Source organism: Leptinotarsa decemlineata, unplaced genomic scaffold, assembly GCF_025532065.1.
Source record: "Leptinotarsa decemlineata unplaced genomic scaffold, Ldec_3_MD MMD2_tig00078363_RagTag_RagTag, whole genome shotgun sequence".
NCBI lineage: Eukaryota > Metazoa > Arthropoda > Insecta > Coleoptera > Chrysomelidae > Leptinotarsa > Leptinotarsa decemlineata.
In genome coordinates this window covers 806,487-824,701 of record NW_027412728.1, presented here as the reverse complement: position 1 = coordinate 824,701, position 18,215 = coordinate 806,487, and the positions used below count along the sequence as shown (strand labels likewise).

Genomic DNA, 18,215 nt, shown 5'->3' with positions numbered 1-18,215 from the left:
GAAGCACACACAGCGAGGAGAAACCAGCAAATCAGGAATAGCAGACCATGTTTGGACCCATCAACACAACATCGAGTGGTCCCAAGCTGAGATCTTGCACAGAGAGGAACATTGATTCAGGAGAAAATTTAAGGAAGCCGCATACATGTTGTCCAACAACGTATTCAGCCAGGCCAGCGTAGATATACGAAACATATGGAAACCCATCATCAAACGAAAAATGACCAACTCCCGCCAAAACGGTCATCTCTCACGGAATCAGTGAAGCGGAAAATGGAAAGTAGAGAAAGTGAAAGTATTTCAACGACCTATAAAATAGTCATCTCTCGGAGGAATCAGTCCAGTCATCACCCGAAGACGATTGTAGATACCAACAATCGAAACGTCGTGAACTAACGTGACTTGGAATCTCTACACTTTTTTATTTTTTATCATTTTCTTTTTTCATTCCTTTAATTTTTTTTATTCAATTATTATATTTTTACTTGTAGGTTATTTCACTATCATTTCATTTCAGGTTTATTGTTGCTTAATATAATTGTTATTTTCAACTATTCTTTTTTAATTATTCTTTTTTACTTGTTTCAGGGATTTCAAATCATTTTATATAGTAGACAATGGAAGTCCGAACTAATGAAATTCATGGTGTAAGATCTTGTCCGTCTGATCGGGTTTGTTCGGAATGTACCAGAAAACATCATTATTTATTGCATTTAGGGAGACCTTTGGTCGGGGTACAACATGAACAAGGAATACATGGGCCTGTACCAAGTGAAGTCAATGCTAGTAGTGATGTCTCGAATACGAATACTACATCGGAAAATTTTTGTGGGACGGCAATAAAGAATCGTAATAATACAGTAAACGTTCTGAACGGGTCAAGTCAAGGTCAAACGGCTAGATTTTTATTGGATAGCGGCAGTCAGGTTCATCTCATCACTCAGAAATGTTAAAAAAAATTGGGATTGAAAATATCTCGTTGTTCTGTTTCGGTACAAGGAATTGGTTCTAATACACATTCGGTAAGAGGTATCACAGACATCATCGTGGCGTCTCGGTATAATTCATCGAAGAAATATTTCATGCAGGCGCTTTTAGTTGATAAAATTTCTGACACACTTCCAAGAGTAAAAATTGAACGGAGTTTTTTGGGTAGTTTTCGAGATATTCAACTAGCTGATAATAAATTTGATGAGCCGACAGAAATTGACGGTATCATAGGTGCGGAGCTCTTTGCAACGGTGATGGGGAACAAGAGTTATGCTGCTTCAGCGGGATCACCAGTGGCGGTACAGACTATTTTTGGGTATGTTATAATGGGAAAAGTTCCAATATTCAACTCGGTTTCAGACTCGAATGTATTTTTCAATTTGAAAGAAGAATCATCTCTGAATGAACTTATGACAAAATTTTGGGAAATTGAGCAAGTTCCAAAAAACACTTTACCGAATGTTGAGGAATTAGAATGTGATAACAGAGATTCAGAAGGGAGATTTACGGTAGCTCTTCCCTTTAAGAATTCACCTAGTACACTGGGTGATTCTAAAACTGGCGCTATGACACGATTGTATTCCTTAGAAAGAAGATTGACAAAATTTCCTGAATTGCGTTCAGGTTACAATGATATTATGAGAGAATCCATTGAACAAGGTCATATGCATTGGGTAAGGGATGAATATTTGAAAGCAGCGGATACAACGTACTACATTCCTCACCATGCTATTTTCAAACCTGATAGTTCCAGCACTCCGATTCAAATAGTGCTGGATGCTAGTGCATCCTCCGATAGTGATATTTCTTTGAATGATATTTTATACGGAGACCCGAAATTGCAGACGGATATTTTTTCTTTGTTGTTGAATTTTAGACTTTTTAGAATTTAGAATTGCAGACATTCGTAGAATGTACCACCAGATCAAACTAGTGAACTATCATCGGCAATTTCAGAGACTTCCTTCGCGTTTCAGTCCAGATGAACCAGTTCAAGTGCACGAGTTCAATCGGTTGGCATTTGGGGTCAGAACAAGTCCTTACTTGGCTCTACGTACAGTCAAACAGTTGATAAAAGAGGAAGGTTATAAATATCCATTAGCAGCAGAAGTGGTATCAACGGATCTATACATGGATGATTTGTTGTATAGTGTACCTTCGGAAGAGAAAGCTCAGCGGCTATATTCAGAATCGGTAGCAATGTTTGCAGAAGGAAAGTTCGATTTGACAAAGTGGTCTTCGAGTTCGTTGGAATTGTTGCAGAAAATCCCCTTTGAAAAGAGGTTATCACAGCCTGTGCTTTTTAGCTGCACTAAACGTTTAATCTTGTCCACAGTGGCGCGATGTTATGATCCAGTAGGATTGGTGGCACCATTCATTTTGTATTTGAAACTTCTGATAAAGGAGCTATGGAAACTCAAAATAGACTGGGATTACATAGTCTCCTATGAAGTTTCCCAGAAGTGGTTGAATCTGAAAGATGAATGGTCGGTACTTGGGGAGATTCAGTTTTCGCGTTACATGGGAACCGTGAGAACATCTCCAATAATGTTAGTAGCGTTTGCGGATGTCAGCATGGAGGGATATGGAGCTGTGGTATATGTGCGAACAGTAACAGAAAACGGAGAAATTGCTGTTAATTTGTTGTGTGCGAAATCCAAGGTTTCCCCTTCAAGATTGTTACAATTCCTAGACTAGAGTTAGTGGCAGCTCTTCTTTTATCTCGGTTGGTCAAGCATGTTTTGAAAATTTTCAATAATAAAATTTGTATTTCAAAAATATTTGCATTTTCAGATTCTACGACAGTTCTTCAATGGATGAATTCTACCCTGTTGAAAGATTTATTTGTCGCCAACAGGGTTGCACAAATAAAAGAAAATATTTCAAATGCTGAGTGGTGTCATATATCTGGGTTAACGAATCCTGCGGATATTTTGTCTAGGGGTGCAACTCCTTCCCAATTGATGGGAAACTACTTGTGGATTTCGGGTCCAAATTGGATGAAATTACCGGTTGAAAATTGGCCTATTAGTGAGAAAAGTTGTTTTGAGAATTGTGAGCAGGACATCGATTCCATAAAATGTCTCGTTTCAATGGAGAACACGGAAACGCATCCATTGTACGAGATGGTTATGAGGTCGTCATCATACATTTCAATTTTGCGGATAACGGTGAGAGTGCTTCGTTTTGTGAAGCTCCTTCCGATGAAAGAAATAATCACAGCAAGTGATATGAATAGAGCGGAACTGGTCTTGTTGAGAATCGTGCAAAGCAAATATTTTGCATCCGATATTAAACTTTTGAATTCGGGAAATGAAATTTCAAATAGATTGCGCAAGTTGAAACCCTTTCTTCAAAACGGAGTTCTAATGGTGGGGGGCAGGTTAGAGAATGCTCCCATATCTTTCGCGGCTCGGCATCCTATCATACTGCCTGGTAAGGATCCTTTCACGGAGAAATTAATAGATTATTATCATAAAATATATCTTCACACCGGTCCATATTTGATGGAAGCAATTTTGAGACAAAAATTTTGGATATTGGGAGGTAGGAACGTCATTCGACAACGAGTTCATTCATGTAATAGGTGTTTCAGTTTGAAACCCAAGACGATAAATCCTCTGATGGCGGATTTGCCGACATCAAGATTACATCAAGCTAAAGTTTTCTCTCATACGGGTATTGACTATTTCGGCCCATTCAGTATAACCCTTGGAAGACGGAGAGGGGCTCAATTATACAAAGGCGCGAAGACTGTTCTTCGAGAAATTAATGAGTTCGTCAATTCCGAACGGTACAAAAAGGCGTTTCAAACAGAATTAGCTATAAATGATATTGAGTGGAAACTCAATACTCCGGCGGCTCCACACATGGGTGGATTGTGGGAAAGCCATGTTAAATGTGCGAAAACTCATATCTTCAGAGTGATAGGCACGCAACTTTTAACTTTTGAGGAATTCAACACTTTGTTGATACAAGTTGAAGCGTTATTGAATTCTCATCCTCTTTGTAGTTTATCAGCGGACCCATCAGCACCTGAGGCATTGACTCCTTCGCATTTTTTGACAATAATTCCATTGAAAGGTTTACCTGCAGATAATTTAACAGATATTAATATAAACAGGATTGATCGGTTCCAGCTAATAGATAGGATGGTTCAAGATTATTGGAAGCGTTGGCATTCAGAGTATCTCACTACTTTACAAGTGAGAGAGAAATGGAATACAAAATATCCCAATATTAAGGTTGGGACAACCGTTATTTTGAAAAATGATAATTTGCCACCGCTTCATTTGCCATTAGCTATTATTACTGATGTTCATTCAGGAAAGGATGGAATTATTCGTAATGTAACAGTAAGGACTAATGAAGGCACCTACTTTAGACCGGTGGTTAAGGTGTGTCCTTTACCTACTCAATAAAAAGAGTTTTTCTTATATCTTTATTTCAAATATTGTTTTATTTACTTTATTGAATTGTAATTCTTCATGCAATTGTTATTTTGGGAATATTTACATTTGGTATTACCATAATGGGTTAGATATTTATTGTTGTACCGTTTCAGTATCTCCCACCTATTTGTTCATGGTGTTAACAAGTTAGCTGAAAAACAATTTTTCAGGGTGGGGGATATGTTGTAACATTAGTCTTTATTATTAGAATGAAGAATTTTTGTTTGATTATTTGGCAACATTGCTTCTCAGAAGTTTTTAACTGCGAATAAAAATTCGAGAGGTCAGAGACAGTAGCAAGAAGAAAATTATCGGAAGTCGGTCGGTCCGATTGTTTAAACAATTTACGGTAATTCGGTATAGTTTTACGCTGAAAGGTGAAAGTCACTATAGCGTGCTTTGATCCGGTATTCATTGGGTTAAGGGTGGTGTTTTTCCTAATTCCTCCTTTCCTTCCTCAAGCCATTTCCAGCACCATCAGAAATCGAGAAGACAAATTACGGACTAGTGAAGTTAAGAACTTTCTTCATATTTCTTACAGAACATTATCGGGATGTTCTAGAAAATAAAAAGAACATATATATATATATATATATATATATATATATATATATATATATATATATATATATATATATATATATATATATATATATATATATATATGGCAGCAGGCCAAACATTTTTTTGTGTACTCTTATAAAACAGATTCCAAGCTTTCGATAATCTTTATTATCATCATCAGGGATGCTACAATAAGGATAAAAAACAGTCATATTTATAAAATAATAATTCAAGCCAGCTTACAGTATATGTGAGGTTATGTGGCAGGTTGAAAGAAATATGGACGTAACATATATGAAAAATTACTAAGATGTCACCTAGGACGTTACAGACAAACAATATATAGTAGACTTAATGATATATCATTATATTATCAAATTTAAAAAACCACCTCTTCCTTGAAGAGGAAACCACGTTCATGATTCAAAAAAATGGGATATGACATGTAATCCAAATTTAGCAAGCGCTGTATACGCCAATTACGGGGCTCAAAATGAATTGACATTCGACATCAAACAAATTGTTTGATCTGTGGCATAAAACCTTAACATTGTCACAAATTGATTTTCGGGCAATGTCTGGCTGTAGACATCGCACGTTTGAATTCCATTACATTTTAAAACCAAGTAATTTTGTATTTAAACAATATCTGGAACAATTTTTGAGTAAAACTTATCCTAATGGATTAATGGATTTTATATTAAACAGTAATAATGAGAAAGGATGATGATGTATTGTATATGGAAGATTCAATCTGTGAGAAGAATACCATTAGATGAGATTTGATGATTTCTTGTTTTGTGATTATCCATACAAATTAAATAAGAGTAAATTTCACTTAGGTGATTCAAATCAGTTTTTTTTATCATGGAGTTTTGTGAGTGTGCTATATGTACCATTTCTAGGAAAAGCCTCTTGGTAGTGTTTTTTTCAGTTGATAAAATTTTAATTGAATTATAATCCATACAGTGTCCTTGTTTAGATACATGTTCACTCAAAGCACATCTTTCCGGGTGTAACCTACTGTCACTTTTGTGTGCTGTGATCCGATCTTTTAATAATCTAGATGTCTGTCCTATATATTCTTTGTCACAGTTTCTACATGGTATACAGTAAACTACATTCGAACAGTTGTTATAGGGAGTTTTGTCTTTTAATTTTGAAAAAATCCTATCGATTGTTACAACATTTTTGTTTGCAATTTTGATATTATTATTGGCAGATTTCATGATTCTGGATAATCCTGGGTTGATATCTTCAATGTATGGAAGATGTGCATAAAAATTGGAAATTTGACCCAACTCAGTGGGACCTGCAGTTTCTGCATTCAATGTAACATGTGAATGATCATTCACATTAGTTAAAGTATCGTTGATATTGTTATTATTTGATAATCTGAAATTGTTTGTATTTAAATTGTCTATGGATGAAGTGCTGTACAATATTTTTTTTAGGAACTGTGGTGGATATGAGTTTTGCCAAAAAAGTTTGTAAAGGAGATCTAGGTTTTTTTTGTGAAAAGAAATATGTCAGAGATCTTGAGAACCCTTTCTTTCATTTGTTTTATTACGTTCGTCTTCATGTTTTGGTTTTGATATGACCAATAGTTGATATAGCGACCCGAGCTCATCGGTTTTCTATACCAATCTATGTATATCACGTTATTCGGTGATCTGATGAAGAGAGTGTCTAGGAAAGGAACACTGTTTCCTTCATTTTCTTTTTCTAGTGTAAATTGTATATATGGATTGTAGCTGTTGAAAATGGACAGGGGTTCATCAAGAAATTCTCTGGGGATGGATATGATAATATCGTCTACATATTTTTTGAGGAAGAACGGTTTGTAAGGGAGTACTTCCAGGACGATGTCCAGCAAGTCGTCCATGACGTAAGCTGCCAAAATAGGGCTTATTTTGGCTCCCATTGGGGTGCCAAAAGTTTGTTTATAAAATTTACTGTTATATTTGAAATAAGTGTTGTTGAATAAAAAGGAGATTAGATTTAGAAAAGTATCTTTAGTTAAATTGCAAAAACCACTGATCAAGTCCCATTTCCTCTCTATGGATCTCAAACAGGTATCTAAGTAAACATTGCTGAAAAGGGAAACTATATCTAAACTAGCTAATACAAAATTATTTGGAAGTGTCATACCATTGAAGATATTGTTCACTTCAAAGGAATCTTTAATGTAATAATCATTATTGTAATCATATGCTTTGGTGAGAATATCAGTAAGGAAGGAAGCAATGGATTCTGTGGGTGCTTTTATGGAAGCTACTATTGGTCTACCAGATAATGTAGGTTTATGGATTTTTGGAAGCGAGTAAAATTTTGGAGATACTGAATTATATGATGTTTATTTTTTCTTCATTGTCTCATCAATCTCATTGTTCATATATAAAGATTTGATCAATTTTTTACTTTTTGTTTGTATTGACAACGTTGGGTCTGAGGAAAGTTCAACGTACGAGCTGTTATTTACTATGAGGTCATATATATATATATATATATATATATATATATATATATATATATATATATATATATATAAATACAAATGCACGGAGCCACCAACAGGAGCCAACCGCACATTTGTGGTTTCAGTTGATAGATCTCGTGTTCACAAGAAAACTATCAAAATCACCACAGAGGCACCACAAATGTGCGGTTGGCTCCTGTTGGTGGCTCCGTGCATTTGTATTTCTATCTTTTGGTAACCAAGTGTTGCCCATCCTTACACTTGGCTGCACCATACTGATGATGGGCCAAAAGCCCGAAACACGTGTCTATGGTTTGCCACTTTCATGAGTGCTATGTCCGATATTAACTTCTGTTTCTATATCAAGACACTCAATAACTTTCATATTTGTATAATTTCCTGGACCCGGATGTCACGCAGGTAGCTATAGCTGCCTCCGTGGTGATTTTGATAGTTTTCTTGTGAACACGAGATCTATCAACTGAAACCACAAATGTGCGGTTGGCTCCTGTCGGTGGCTCCGTGCATTTGTATTTCTATCTTTTGGTAACCAAGTGTTGTCCATTCTTACACTTGGCTGCACCATACTGATGATGGGCCAAAAGCCCGAAACACGTGTGTATGGTTTGCCACTTTCATGAGTGCTATGTCCGATATTAACGTCTGTTTCTATATATATATGTATATATATATATATATATATATATATATATATATATATATATATATATATATATATATATATATATATATATATATATATAGATTAGTACTCTTTGATCATTCCCATATTGATTTCAATTTAAGAGCCACCGGTATACAGCTGTTTCAGCCTATTGGGCATCGTCAGTACCGGGCAGGCGGTCCTCGATTGAAGACAAAATGAGAAAAAACCAAGAAAGTACTTCATAAAAATAGCTGCGTAAACGCAAGCGAAACATAAGTGGAACCACCTATTGGTGTGACACCCAAGTCAACTTGCCAAGTTTTTATGTCAGTGTTGGTGGTTTGACCAATCAACCGACAACTGCGGTAGCAGAAATTTGGGAAGCTAACCTGAAATGCCATCGGAAAACGAATCCACATGTTTCTAGAAATGATATGAAATCTAGATTGTTGGTGTTGTAATGTATTGAAATCATATATTTATGAACAGCATCCACCCTGTATAATATTCAAAACACTTCAGTTCAGTTTTTTGTGCCTAAAGACAATCAAAATAATTCGACCTTGAATAACGTTGATAGGGAAAAAAAAAAGAAAGGAAAAAGAAAAGGGTTTTTTCTCTGGTAATGAGAGTTGAGTTTGGTTATCTTCTCTGGAGCAAGAATTTTGAGCTCTTCACTTTGAAGAGACCAAAATATTCAATACGGGAATAACTATATTTGGGTTATCTAAAGGAATAACTCGTCCACAATATTGGGGATTTTTATTAAGTACCCGTTCTCTTGTCAAATTCCAATCTTCAGGCCACACAACAACTACGGTAAGAACCCACTTCCCGAAAATACCCTAAAGGGTATATCCTTCTAAATCTTAATCTCATTTTAGGCCTTCTTATTACCACCTCAAGTCGATGTTGTGAATTATATCCTGGTATATCTCTCGCAAGGCTAGACCACTACACCCCTTATATCTCCGATTACGGTCTTCCGAGGAGCAAGTTATCTGCATGGAAAAGATCATTGCCTGAGTGGACTGCGTACAGGGGATGGATCGTGCTGCTGGAGACTATTCTCCCATATCCCATGCATGTAAGGTCTTTCCTGTTATGTATTACATCCTCCCGCACGACCTCGAATCAACATTGCCGCACAATTTTGCGAATTCTAGACTAAACCAAATATTTACCACACCTCAAGTTTAATCATAAATTGTTTACATTTATATCTGTGAACCCAAAAGTATACTTCTGGGCCATAAGCTTGTAATCACCATAAGCTTGGTGTGTTTGAAGAAACAATACACTTATCCTCCAAGTGGACTTATATTTACCCACCATCCCTCTCCGCTGAGTTCCGGCAGCCCATAATTTAGTCCCTAAGTAACAAAGTAACCCGTTTCAATCTACGACAACGGATGTTACAAATTGGCGCCCATAAAGTGTGTTATTCTAGGTTTCATGTTCAGGTTGTTTCTGACAATGGTTCCTATTGATTAATATAGATTGTTTACATTCATCCCATATATAAATTCAACATTGTGGTTAGTTATATTTGTCACTGTCGCTGTTGTCATTTTCAAAGATTCTTCTTCTTTTGAATCTGTATTTCTTCATCCAAGGTAGAAAATTTCACGAGGCAAATTTTTGCGAAGGTCGGTTCACAGGTTATTTGCTCTAAGGTGTAATTCATTTTGCAACACACACAACTTAAGTGAAAGGCTTTGCACAGTTATTTTCAACAAACCTATTATTGAATTATTATGAACTAAGTAAGTGAACATTTTTTTAAGGTTCAATGTGTACTGCTTTATTTTTTTTTTTGGTTTTTTTTGGAAAGGTCGGGTTTATATTCCAGTTTATTGAAATAGAATAACATAAAAATAATTGACTATTCATAAATGACCATGAATGTCAACCGTTTACTTAGCGATGAATTGGCCTATGAACTATATGTAAGGGGTATGCCTTTTGGAAATATTGTTGCTGAGAAAAGGTCGATTCTTCGTGATGCGTTGAAGAGAGAAAAACAAAGTGGGACGGTTAGCTTTCCTAAAGTATTTTTGGACCCGAATGTTGAAATATCCACGTGCGAGAAAAAACTCAACGATTTGGAAAAGGATATTCCGGGATGGGATCAGGCCAATGGAGTATGGTGCAGCCAAGTGTAAGGATGGGCAACACTTGGTTACCAAAAGATAGAAATACAAATGCACGGAGCCACCAGCAGGAGCCAACCGCACATTTGTGGTTTCAGTTGATAAATATTGTGTTTACAAGAAAACTATCAAAATCACCACGGAGGCAGCTATAGCTACCTGCGTGACATCCGGGTCCAGGAAATTATACGAATATGAAAGTTATTGAGTGTCTTGATATAGAAACAGAAGTTAATATCGGACATAGCACTCAAGAAAGTGGCAAACCATAGACACGTGTTTCGGGCTTTTGGCCCATCATCAGTATGGTGCAGCCAAGTGTAAGGATGGGCAACACTTGGTTACCAAAAGATAGAAATATCTGAAGTTTCCAGATATCATATATATATATATATATATATATATATATATACATATATATATATATATATATATATATATATATATATATATATATATATATATATATATATATATATATATATATCGGTTGGGCCGACCATTACACCATATACACATAGATGATACACCACCTACTTTCACAAAACTTCGCCAGGAGGCGTGGCTGTGTAATTGTATACACCTGATGTGAATAGTGTCTTTGTGAGCCCAGGTTTATACGAACCCTTTCAATGGATAGCATGTTGGTCAGCCCACAATCGGGCAACGCTGCACTTGCATTTCATGATTCTAACTAGATTGTCGTGGTGCAGAAATTCGATAATAGAGATGGAAAATTTTTTGAGAGATGTAGAATTTTATGAAAAAGTTCCTGTTTTGTATGTTTTTTGTACAAGCGTGCGTATGCGTCCATCACCCTATATCTACAAGCAATTTAAATCAGGAATTGTTTCGCATATAAAAGTTTTATCAGAGCTTCGTAACATATTCACTTGTAGAAAAATGCTTGATCTGAACTCATACTTTCCCACATTCGACTACTTACCCGAAATCAGCTTTTTCGGATAACGGTGTCGAGTACGGAAATGTACTGTTTCCGTTCTAGTTAGGATAATAATAATATAATTACTAACAGTGCATTATTCCATTTAGCTTGTCGAAGCAATTTTAACTTCTGCGCTATCTTAGATACAAAAATTTGAATATGTTATAAGTTGAAAATATCAATATAGTGTTCGGAATCACACGTTAAAATGTAAGACCTCGTTAATCTTTAGCTAGTACAAGTTTCTACTTGTGAGGGTTGTCGTTCGTAGGGGTGCGACAGACATATTTTAAACCGTTTCCTGTTTGTATTTTCAAATATAGATTTTTAAATTCTAATTATTTGGCATGGACGCCTCAACAGAAATCGCGTTGTGTAAATCAATTTTAGACATTAAGCAGGAAACTTCGGATTTGAGTTTGAAATTGTAGATTTGAAAACCTGACTGCACAAAAATAATCGAAGTGTGACTGAGTAGAAATGAGTAGATGAGAAATGACATTTTTTTCACAAACGAAAAATCTAAAATGTGATGAATGATCTGGTAATGAATTTATTGAGAAATGAATAGTGACTATCCAGAATGTCTACAATTTGAATAAATTCTATATAAAAATCCGCAGCAGCACTACGGATTTCCGATATATAATTTAGTTCAAAAATTAGGTAAAAATCGCACTAAGTATGTTTTCTATGACGAAACGAAATTCTGAGTGACTAACATAAGGTAAGATATAATTTGTGAAACAGATATTAGTAATAAGTTTCAATTCTCTTTCTCTTAGCAATAGTTTTTTCGAAAACTCCCTTTCAGTTTTTGGAGGTATGATGTTGTTCAGGTTGAACATAATGAAGTGGAGATCAAGCTAACGTTTTTTTATTATGTTGACTGTTCATGCCGATGAATACGTCATATCATCATCGATTATAACCTGCAGCAGACATTTCAATCAAAATAAAAAAGACTTGGAATATTTCAGCACAGAAAAAATTTGATCAGGTTGAATAAACATTTATTTGAATGGAGTATTATTCTTCAATTTGAGAACTGCTGACAAAAATTGTTCGGTTAACTAATAATCACGTAGTATGAAAAAAATAACATAATTTCTAATGAAATGAAACTACAACATGGGTAAAAAAATATCAAATGAAAAATATTAATATTATTTCTTCTTTCTATAACATCTGTAAACGTATTCTTTGATTGCAGCCCAGTTTCTATTTTTTAATAATGATGAATATTTCTTTTCCTTATATTTTAGATACAAACAAGAACTCAATTCAATTCTAGCACTTCTTTTTTTTTCGGAGCGAAAAACTTTTTGACTATATTTCGTTTTGCTCCTTAGACCAAGTTTGTTTTTGAGAAGGTTTTATTGTTTTCAAAACTGTGCGTGTCTGATGATCTGAAATAAGATCAGTGTGTTGAAAAACTCAATCAAGATATCAAACGGGTTGAAAATGGATCCAAAAATGAATGATAAAAATAAAAAATGGAAGGACGATACTGAAAAGTGATTTGACTCATTTCCAACCTATACTCAGAGGTACGGATGATTCCAAAACAGCTCAAAATATAAATAATTGATTGCATATAGGGAATTTTTTTCGAAAGGAGCCACGTTCAATATCTCCATAAATAAGACAGTAATGTAAATTTCCCGAAACACCTAATTTTTGTGAAATAATATAAGGTATTGTACACACTCCCCTTCAAAATATCAAACAAAATAACCCCATATATGCCATCTATTGGATAAGTGATTTTATCAGGAATTCAACGATGATTTTTCAGGGTTGATTTCTAATTTACTGTGAAGAAGGACCTTGAAGTATAAGTGAACGACTTTTTAGATTAATTGATACAATCTCTCACAAAAACGTATACAACAATTATTTCTATTGTTAAGTTCCTAACAAGAAACAACTTTTGTCGCGTTGAATTATATCTGTCGGATTTTTGGCAAAGTTTCTCACACAAAACACTTCAAAATACTTTCTAAAACTCACAGTCAAAAATGTTCCACTAAACAGTTTTATAAAAACACGACACGTGTTTCGCCATACAATGGCTTCTTCGGGCGTATCTTTATCTACTATATTTTACAAATTTAATGCTTGGTATACCTAATTTAAAATTTAAAGTACCTACATTTCAAGTACCTGAGTTTGTTATGGATTAAATGACCTGAGCTTATGTCCCAGTCCCCACATTTGAAAAATATTCAGTAACGGTTATTCAATTCTAATTGATCATTTAGTTAGTTACCCGAATTCTTGAATCTATTGATTGCTTGACATTTTAGAAGATTGCATTTCAAACTCTTCTCTTCTAAATATAACATGTCATATTCATGACTGAACTCGTGTACTTCTGCTAAAAGGTGGTTTGCAAATGTGAAATTGATCTTTCTATTCACAAAATTACATCTGAGCTTTTAATTCTTAGTAAAATAATCTCCCTGTTTGGCCATTATTCAGTTTTGGGCAAGAGCCACAAGTCAGCTGATATACTCCTGATCTATCCGATACCGAAGTTTTGTCTTTATTGTTTTTAATAAATGCACTTACACTATTATTCGGACTATTACTATTTCTGTGAGCTAAGTTTAAGCAGTCTTTCTTCAAAAAAATATTATTGATTGGTTCAGCCAAAAATAACAATGTCTTATAACTGACGTTATCGCATCTTGAATTTGGGTAGATGTGGTCCATGGCTTGCTTTTGTACTTTTTGTTTGATTTGTTTGATCAAACTCAGCTCTCTCTGGAAATTATTCAATAGTCTATGAAGAATATTATTGAATGCAGCAACTTTATGCTGGTAAGAGTGTGTAGAGGAATTATGTATGATAATGTCCGTAATGTCTTAAGATGGTTTGTGGAAAATTGCAAATTCATGTAATGGTTGAGTCAAGGTAATTCAATGAATTATTTATCTTCCTCTCAGTGGTAAATTTCATTGACGGGTGGATGAAATTGACATATTCAACGAACTTGCCTACTTGCTTTTCTGTAATGATTTCATTATTCACTAGTGATAAATGGATATCGTAATGCTTGAAGAAATACATGCATGATGAATATTTAATACAACAGTCCTGAACAAACTGTAACGTTTATTTGAATAAAAAAAATTTGATGAGCTTTCGTGAAGTATCATATTTATTCTAATACTTGCTACTTTCTACACACATTCACATCAAATCGATATACCAAATTTGGAACATCCATTCGAAATAAAAATGAAAACACAGGAAAATGATATTTCATTTGAGTAAGGAATTGGAAAACAGTGAATTACTTAAAATTAAGTAGATTCTATGATATTTATTTTTAATCGTCATATACCCATATATTCTCTAATTATTCTCTAAGTATACCAAAATATTGGCAAGCCAATTAATAAAATAGCATTAGGACCATTGCAAAGATCGTAACGGTTCTCAAAGAGTTTCGCGCCAAAATAGTTAACGCGTGTCAAACAATTGCAGATTTCGTAGGGATACTGAAACTTTAATGAAATGAATAAAAACACTTTTGTCTAATTACCTATATTTGATTTTATTTATATGACCGTTTTCGGGTTTGACCCCACTATCAAGTATTACCTTACCTATAAATTTCGTCGCCGAAGTAGACACAAACCATGGATTACTAAGGATATTGTTGAAGAAGGTATATTACTCAGAGATATTTATAATTTGAACAAGAGCCAAACCAATGTACATTTATTGGGTCAATATAAGCAACTCTTAAAAATTATAGACAAAAAATTGTGCTCTCAAAAAGTCAATACTTTAATAATCAATTTCTCAAGACTCAACATAAATCTGAAGCTGCCTGGTCTATCATCAGGAAAAATACTATTATAAACGATTCATCTAAATGTTTACCCAGCTATTTTGACATTGGCGATGGTGTACTTGTTGACGATGGTCCCGGATATCTCAAGCATTTAGTAGTTATTTTGTCGATTCAGTGGAGTCATTAGTGAAAAATACTGCACCTGGTGGCATTGAAAATCGTTGTGTAAAAACTGAGAGTCTTTTCCTCTATCCAATAGATGAAACTGAACTCGTGGAAATAATTAAATTCGCATGTTCGAAAAATTCCAGTGGGGTTGATGAATTGCCAGGCAATGTTTTATTGAAGGCTGCTCTGAAAATAATGGAACCTCTGATTTATCTAATCAATTTATCTTCCTTTGAAGGTATTTTTCCTTCCCGACTAAAGCAAGCAATGGTCGTCCCAGTCTATAAAAAAAGCGATAAGCATGTAATGTCGAACTACAGAGGTATTGCCTTACTATCTCCATTTTCGAAAATATTTGAAGAATCATTTCAAAACTTGTGTCCTTTTTAAATAAATACAATATCGTGTATCTGACAACCAATATGGGTTTCAAGTGGGCTTGTCAATCCAGGATGCCATCCTTTCTCTACATAATCATGTATTATCAAACTTCGACAACGATGAAAAATCACTAAGTGTTCTTTTCGACTTGACACGAGCGTTTGATATCAGTCATCATGGTCTTCTTCTTGATAAACTGTTTGACATGGACGTTCGTGGTCCAAGTCTGAAAAGGATTGAAACATATTCAACTGGTCGTACATAGGTTGTTAAAGTTAGGCTTCAGACTGAGTCATTTTTCTCTGAATTTCGAAACGTTGTTACAGGTGTGCCCCAAGGTAGTGTTTTGGGGCCTACACTATTTATTTTATTTGTTAATGACCTTTCAAAAATTAATCATCCACAGTGCTCTATACAATTTGCTGATGACACATCTTTTACTGTCAGTGGTTCGGAATGTGAAACATTGTCAGTAAGAGCAAATGATGCTGATCCAACATGCAAAATTATTGTTCTAAGAATGGCTTGATTCTAAATAATCTTAAAACCAACACCATTTTCTTTACAATTCAGGAAACTGATTGTAGTGTATTGGTTAGGTCTGAGATTAAAAGTATTGAACAGGTAAACTATAAAAAATTTTTAGGAGTTTTTATTGATTCTCAACTCAATTGGAATCATCATGTTGATTTCATACTGAAGAAATTAGCGACACATTGTTTCGTTATATGGAATCTGGGTAATTTTGTGTCTATTGAAATTCTTAAAAGTTACTATTATGCATATATTTACTCTGCCCTCAATTACTGTATTACTTGTTTTGGCAACTGCAAAAGAATCAGTGACTTATTAATTTTCCAGAAAAAAAATATTACAACAATTTGTTTTAAAAAAAAACTCGATTCCTGTAAAACCACTATTTGCAAAGTTGAATATATTAACTGTTACTTGCATGTATATTTTCAATTGCGTAATCTACGTTAAATCAAATTGCACCAAGTTTCAGAACAGAGATGGTACAAGTCTTCTTTCGGGCTTCACCCTGAGAAAAAACTATAACATTTTAATTCCTAGTCATAAGTTAGCCAAGGTGACTAATGGACCTCATATCATGTCAAAAAAACTGTACAACAAGCTCCCAATATCCATTAAAAAATAACTAGTGTAAAGCTCTCTAAACAAAAAGTTCGGAAAGTATTTTGTGAAAAGGTATTTTATTCGCTTGATGAATTTTTTCAGTCTGATTTGGAATTTTAAATTTTAATTTTTGTACCCCTTTTATGGTCTGAATGTTATGTAATATATCATATAATTATGTTGTTTTATGATTGTGACCTCAGTGTAATTGTACTGAGTTATGTGACTTTTTCCATGCCGTCTAGGTCTACGGAAATGAAGATTTTTGATTTGATTTGAAGTATTGAAAAAATACTTAATAATGCGGGGTCAAACCCGAAACTGGTCGTATAAATAAAATCAACTAGTGGTACTTAGACAAAAGTGTTTTTATTCATTTCATTAAAGTGATCATGAATTACCACAAAATAAACAAGTAATCAATCATACATAATACAGAAACTATATGAAACATAAATAGTCAATAGTAACGGCATCTTTTTCTTTTCCTAATATATTTTTTCCGGTAAACTAACACATAGTTTACCTTTGAAAAACTGGATTTGCCAGGATTTTTAAAACACTTGATACCCTCACGATTAAATCCAATGATACATTGAAATGGATCGCGTTCCTGGTCAGCCCTTCGATGTGGCAGCATTGTCGGGCTGACCAAGATGCTCTTCATAGAGCGATTTGTATAACTATGGGCTGACAAAGGTTTAAAGGATATGTAAAATTTTTATTTTCAGAAAAAATCTACCCCTCTGATGGGCCTATTAATAAAATCATATCACTGAAGAGAATTCCGAAAAGTATATACCTAAATATATTCGGGAAGTGCTGAGTGGACCAACGCCCCGTTCATATACCGGGCTGACCAATATGCAATGAAGAAATATATATATATATATATATATATATATATATATATATATATATATATATATATATATATATATATATATATTGCAGTTTTTACACCCGATCACAACGAAGAAGGTTTTTCGTCTCTCTGCTTCTCCCCTTGAATATATTTCGGAACGACCAATTCGGGGAAACAAAAAAAAAGGACAGGATTGGCATGAGTAGATTTGAATAGTAGGAATAAGTAGTGGGATTTCATCAAAGTAAGGTTCTCGAAAACAACAATTTAAATTATTTGATCGCATAAATTGTAAATGCAACCTGAATCATATTTACAAGTGTGAAACAAAAATAATAATAAAAAAAAATAAAAATGTAATGTTTGGTAATGAACAATTTCCCATCCCCCTGAAAATACTAAGCTTATTTTCAGAACTGGTTATCGGAATCAGAAAGAGGACATAATATAACTCAAGGTCTATTGATAAGACCTTTTGTAGTTTTCACAATAGCAACTCGAGGGACCCCGTCAGTACCATTATCATTTTTAATAGCAACCATGGTTCCCGTAGTAATTGTTTCGAATGGTTTGGTACATTTATATCTTTGTTGTAGGGGATATA

The 18,215-nt window shown here is 34.3% G+C and overlaps 1 protein-coding gene across 1 annotated transcript; it reads left to right on the top strand.

Moving 5' to 3' along the window:
- Window positions 1-1,244: 1,244 nt before the first annotated feature.
- Window positions 1,245-2,688, top strand: LOC141487099 (uncharacterized). Its single transcript, XM_074185900.1, has 2 exons — window positions 1,245-1,788; window positions 1,868-2,688. Exons 1-2 carry the CDS (start codon window positions 1,245-1,247, stop codon window positions 2,686-2,688), a joined length of 1,365 nt encoding a protein of 454 aa, XP_074042001.1.
- The last annotated feature ends 15,527 nt before the right edge of the window (window positions 2,689-18,215 follow it).

Bases quoted from the DNA above. Each gene is read 5' to 3' on its own strand.
- LOC141487099 (XM_074185900.1), top strand. From the start codon at position 1,245: ATGGGGAACAAGAGTTATGCTGCTTCAGCGGGATCACCAGTGGCGGTA. The intron at 1,789-1,867 runs GTGATATTTCTT...GTTGAATTTTAG, and splicing joins TGCTAGTGCATCCTCCGATA to ACTTTTTAGAATTTAGAATT.